The sequence below is a fragment of the Tenrec ecaudatus genome, chromosome 4 (genome assembly GCF_050624435.1).
Source record: "Tenrec ecaudatus isolate mTenEca1 chromosome 4, mTenEca1.hap1, whole genome shotgun sequence".
NCBI classification, from domain to species: domain Eukaryota; kingdom Metazoa; phylum Chordata; class Mammalia; order Afrosoricida; family Tenrecidae; genus Tenrec; species Tenrec ecaudatus.
The window spans coordinates 69,099,330-69,105,043 of NC_134533.1; the positions used below are offsets into that span (position 1 = coordinate 69,099,330).

Genomic DNA, 5,714 nt, shown 5'->3' on the forward strand with positions numbered 1-5,714 from the left:
TCCAGCTGCTGGGAACACGCAGGTCCCTCCGGGGAGAGAGGCAGCAGGCAGGCTACATAGCCCAGAGGCAGTTTGTCATAATGACGAACAGTACAAGGACTCCGGAAGATCTAAGCTATGGGGACCCTGCACGGCCAGTCTCATGGGGGAGGTCAGGAGAGCTGGTCTTGAAGCTGTGTTTGTCTCAGAAGCACTGTGCGGGGAGACCTCTCTCCCTTCTCTCCCCAAGCTTGGCCATATATTTGTCTTCCCTGTTGGTCCACGTGAAGGATTTTGGGAAAAAGAAACTTGACCATCTGAAGAGGCGGGGAGGACAGGGGTGGGGCTAAATGATGAGCACATCAGAATGGAGGCCTTTGGGTAGGTCTCACCTACCCCCTGCACCCCAGCTCCAGCAGTGGGCATCTGATATTCCCGGCCCTCAACTTCTGCGGCCACCCTAATGCCCTGGCTGTCAGCTGGCCATGTACTGCGTTCCAGCCGGCCTCTTCTCCTCTGACCTCTGGCGACGCTTCAAAGCCAGGCTATTTATAGACAAGCCAGAGGAGGTGGGGAAACTGTGCTTATAAAAACTCAGATAGCTTGGGCCTGAGGATCTGAGGCAGAATGCTGCATCTAGTCCAGCTTCATGGACTCAGAGACGTAGGGGAAGGGGTCTAGGAAGGGGAGGGACCCAAGACTCAATTCCCTAGAGCACAGGACCCATAGCTGGAGCCATATGCAAATTGGAAGCAAATGAGCGAGTGCCTAAGCAGTGGCCTCTAAGGGGGCGGGGCTGTGGAACCCTCCCGTGGGTCCCCGGGGGCCTAGCAGTCGGGCAGCCAGGGCCCAGCTAGGTCAGGGCCCCCCGGAGCGCAAGTCAGGTCTCCCAAGCCTGTCTGAGAAAGTACCCACCATGAACCACTAACACTGCCCCCAAATCCCCGAGTAAACCAAAAGGGAAAGGCGGTGTCCAGTTACTGTCGCCGGGGCTATAGTTAGCCTCGGGTATTTTGTTTATCAGTGGACTCCAGGGACAGCGCTGCCCTGCCACCAGCGCGCCTTCTCGCTCCGTTTCCGCGACCTCAGGGTGGGCCTCGGCCCCCTCCCACTCCCCTCAGCATTGGCCAAAACATCCACTCATCATCCGCTCAGCATGGGGCGTCCAGGAGTGGGAGCCGAGACCCTCCGTGGTGCTGCGGGACTGTGAAGGCCAGCTCCCGCCCACGCCCCGGCGCCCCTGCTCTGCCCAGTTCGCGACCTGGGACCCCTCACGCCACAGAAGAAGGGGTCCAGGTCTCCACCCTCACGCCACAGAAGAAGGGGTCCAGGTCTCCACCCTTCAGCCCATCGAAGCCTGGATTCAGCCTGTGCCAGTCCCAACCAGACTTCTTCCTTCTGAGTCTGTCCCAGGAGAGATGTTGGTGGCTCTGTTGATGGCCCTCAGCTGCATCGGCCTCCAACCCCTCCGGCAGGTACCTGTGGGGAACCACCTCAGCCACTAAGGTAGTTGGGGGACAGAGCCTGAAGAGCTGATACAGCACATCTCCTAGGGACGCTTCCCTAGGATCCCACCCCTTACTCCTTTCCCCTGGGGAACCTCCACCCCTGCCAGGAGCTCCCAGGTCCTCACTGATCTCTTCTTTTCACATCCCTCCCTCCCCACTGAAGGTTCCATGGAAGACCCATTGGGCTCCCTGTGTGCTGCAGTGCTGACAGTCAGGTGTTGACCTTCCCCACCCCTTCACCCAGGTTTAGGGATAAGGGCTTCGAAAGCAGAGAGGACTCTGGGATCTCAGAGCCCAGCATCTTAGACAGCTCCCTGTGGAGGAGGGGGAAAGTGTCTGAGGAGCAGGGAAGGGATCTGGGATCAGGGAGGACATTGGCATTGGCGAAACATTTGTGTGTGTGTTTTTTTAATCATTTTATTAGGAGCTCATACAACTCTTATCGCAATCCATACATACATCAATTGTGTAAAGCACATTTGTACAGTCATTGCCCTCATCATTCTCAACACATTTGCTCTCCACTTAAGCCCCTGGCATCAGATCCTCATTCCTCCCCCTTCCCTCCCTCCCTCCCTCCCTCCCTCCCTCCCTCATGAACCCTTGATAATTTATAAATTATTTTGTCAAATCTTGCCCTGTCCGACGTCTCCCTTCACCCACTTTTCTGTTGTCTGTCCCCCAGGAAGGAAGTTACATGTAGATCCTTGTAATCGTTTCGCCCTTTCCAACCCACCCTCCCTCTACCCTCCCATTATCACCACTCACACCACTGGTCCCGAGGGGATCATCCACCCTAGATTCCCTGTGTTTGCAGTTCCTATCTGTACCAGTGTACATCCTCTGGTCTAGCCAGACTTGCAAAAGAGAATTCAGATCATGATAGTGGGAGGGAGAGGGGGGCGGAGGAAGCATTTAGGAACTAGAGCAAAGTTGTATGTTTGATCATTGCTACATCTCACCCTGACTGGCTCTCTTCTCCCCTCCGAGACCCCTCTGCCAGGGGATCTCCAGTGGCCTACAAATGGGCTTTGGGTCTCCACTCCGCACTCCCCCCGTCATTCACTATGGTAATATTTTTTGTTCTGATGATGCCTGATACCTGATCCCTTTGACACCTCGTGATCGCACAGGCTGGTGTGCTTCTTCCATGTAGGTTTTGTTGCTTCTCAGTTAGATGGCCGCTTGTTTGCTTGTTTACCTTCAAGCTTTTAAGACCCCAGATGCTATATCTTTTGATAGCCAGGCACCATCAGCTTTCTTCACCACATTTGCTTATTCACCCGCTTTGTCTTCAGCGTTGTGTCGGGAAGGTGAGCATCATGGAATGCCAATTTAATAGAAGAAAGTATTCTTGCATTGAGGGAGTACTTGAGTGGAGGCTCAATGTCCTTATGCTACCTTAATACTAAACCTATAAATATATGCACATAGATCTATTTCCCCATCCTCATACATAAATATATTTATATATGTACATGTCTTTATCTAGACCTCTATAAATGGCATTGCCTAAACATTTGTACAGCCTCTGTGAACTGAGTCTTAAAGCCAGGAAAGCACTTAGAGGTCATCTACACCACAATCCCTGTCCCCCTCGGGCTGCAGGGTGCTCTCTGATGACAAGATGACCCATTTTAGTTGTGCCAAGTAAAGCTCTACATGTGAATCCTCACAGTAATCCAGTGAACTTGGATGGATCCCTAATTCATAAGTGGTGAACCTGAAATCCAGAAAAATCTCCATCTTGCACAAGATCCCCCAACTCAGGTTGTAGGAGGTAAAGTCAGGGTTTGGATCCATGTCTGTCTAACTCCAAAGCATCTTCCTGCACCCTCGCCAAACTGTTCCCGTACACCAGATAGCCAGCTACGGGAACGAGGTTCCATTTCTGAACTCATCTGGCACCCAGCCCGTCCAGTGTTGTGAACTTACCCCCTTTCCTGTGTGGCTCCTGTTACTTCCATAGGTCCAGGCTGTCCCTGTCCTGCCCCTGGGCCTGGCCCCGGACACTTTCGATGATGCCTATGCTGGCTGCTCGGAGGAAATGGAGGAGCAGGCAGCCTCCCTGCTGCAGGAGGAGATGGCCCGCCACGCCCTGCTGCGGGAGGCCTGGGGGGCAGCCCAGGCGGCCTGGGAAGTCAGGCGCCCCGGGCTCGCCTTGCCACCGGGTTTCCAGGCCCAGCACGCAGTAGCGATCATGGTCTACACCAACTCCTCCAACACCCTGTACTCGGAGCTGAATCAGGCTGTGCGGACCGGAGGTGGCTCTCGGGAACTCTACATGAGGCACTTCCCCTTCAAGGCGCTGCATTTCTACCTGACCCGGGCCCTGCAGCTGCTGCGGGCCAACAGTGGCTGTGGCCCGGAAGCTGGGGCGGTGGTATTCCGAGGTGTGGGCAGCCTGCGTTTTGAACCCAAGAGGCTTGGGGACTCCGTCCGCTTTGGCCAGTTTGCCTCCAGTTCCCTGGATGAGGCAGTGGCCCGAAAATTTAGTAATGCCACCTTCTTCTCTCTAAGGACTTGCTACGGGGCTCCCATCCAGGCCTTTTCTGTCTTTCCCGAAGAGCGAGAGGTGCTCATTCCTCCCCATGAAGTCTTCATGGTCACCAGGTTCTTCCGCGACGGAGCCTGGAACCTAGTGACTCTCAGGAGCTATAATCAGACCTGCAGCCACTTTAACTGTGCCTACCTGGGTGGTGAGCTGTGCATGGGGGAGACAGGGAGTGCGGAATAGGGCAGGAACCTGATGCAACCCCCAACTCTTCCAGGCGACCCACTTGGTTAATGGGGGAAAGTTGAGGGGGGAAACCAGCCAGGGTTACTGGCCTCTGTGACTGCCAGCTCTCCGTTCCTGGAGCCGTGACTGCTGTCAGGGATTCATAGATGTTCTGTAAAGGTTCCATCTGCTAACTAAATAGGCCAACCCAAGACAGTGCTGCCTTGCTCTGGCCTTGGCCTTAATGAGAAGATCCTGGTCCAGGAGGTTAGCACACAGAGGAAAGAGCCAGGATGAAGACTGCTCAGCTCTCAGGGGGCTGTGGGCTGGAAGGTGGGGGTGGCAGGGGGGATTGACAAGACACAGGCAGAAGTGCTAGTCTGGGCAGGGGAGTGATGGGCTGTGGGGGAGCAGAGAAGGCTGGACAGTCTAGAAAGACCTAAAGGAACAGAGGAGGAGGGAAACCAGCAGTTTGCACTCAGGAGAAGAGAAAGATGAACTGAGAGGGAGAGAGGCCCGTGCTGGGGCCTGGTGGGAAGGGAAGTTTGGGGTATGAGGGGGTCTGTCGACAGGGAGGCCTCACCATGCGGTCTATTCCAGGGCAGAAGAGGCGGAACTGTGTATTGGCACCAAGTGAGTTACCCATCTGCCCCCGCCCTCGGCTGTTTCCACTCCCACTGCCACGCCCTTCAGCTGCTTTCCTTCTCTCTGCAGAAGGGGAGCAGCCAGACACCCCTCTCACGGAGGGCTTCTCTCGGCTGTCGCGGAAGACCATGCTTTTGGCCCCTGGGGAGTTCCTAGGATCTGAAAGCCTGTCGCCTGCCCTTTAGGAGCCCTGGGAATCGGTGGCTCTCATACGGAGAAGAGGGGCTTCAAGATCTTTGACGTAAGAACATGGTTCCTGAGCTAGTCCTGGCAGCCATCGCCCCCAGGCTCGGCACGTGGGAGGCCCTGAGGCCAGACAAGGTGGAGGGAACCTCACTTTGAACAGGGAACTTCCTGGGACAAACAAGGGCGGTGCTGTGATGGCCACTCGATTATACCGTGTTGCAGTGCAGAGACGTCACATTTCAAGACTGGTTTTCCACGAGGCTGGAGCAACTGCCCAGCTCTGTCCCCGCCAGGCTCAGGACTAAAGGACCAGCACACTGCCACACACTAATCCACAAAGCCAGAAGTAGTAGCAGTCAGAAGATCCTCAAAGCAACTCTGAAGGGGGGCTGAATTCCTCAACCCCACTTGTCAGGTGAGGGTGGAAAAGGGAGAGACGGAAGCCCTTGGCCCAGGGTCAGAGAATTAGTCTGGCAACCACGCCTCTGCCTCCTGATCCAGATCTCTTACCACCAAAGCATTTGAGGAAGCTCTGAGTAGGCCCCAAAGCCCCAGACGGATCCCCGGGGCATCTCTGCCCTGCTCCCTGGGGCACCCATTTCTGTGGAGGCCAGGGGGCCCTCCAGAGATCCAGAAGCAGGGATTCTCAGACACTCTGGGGGAATCTGGCATCCAGA

General features: G+C 55.4%; 1 protein-coding gene across 1 annotated transcript; it reads left to right on the top strand.

Moving 5' to 3' along the window:
* Positions 1–1,397: 1,397 nt before the first annotated feature.
* On the top strand, positions 1,398–5,036 carry ART5 (ADP-ribosyltransferase 5). Its single transcript, XM_075547778.1, has 4 exons — positions 1,398–1,454; positions 3,457–4,186; positions 4,807–4,839; positions 4,921–5,036. The coding sequence occupies exons 1-4, from the start codon at positions 1,398–1,400 to the stop codon at positions 5,034–5,036; spliced, it is 936 nt and encodes a 311-aa protein (XP_075403893.1).
* Positions 5,037–5,714: the final 678 nt, after the last annotated feature.

Bases quoted from the DNA above. Each gene is read 5' to 3' on its own strand.
- ART5 (XM_075547778.1), top strand. From the start codon at position 1,398: ATGTTGGTGGCTCTGTTGATGGCCCTCAGCTGCATCGGCCTCCAACCC. The intron at 1,455-3,456 runs GTACCTGTGGGG...TTACTTCCATAG, and splicing joins GCCTCCAACCCCTCCGGCAG to GTCCAGGCTGTCCCTGTCCT. The intron at 4,840-4,920 runs GTGAGTTACCCA...TTCTCTCTGCAG, and splicing joins GAACTGTGTATTGGCACCAA to AAGGGGAGCAGCCAGACACC.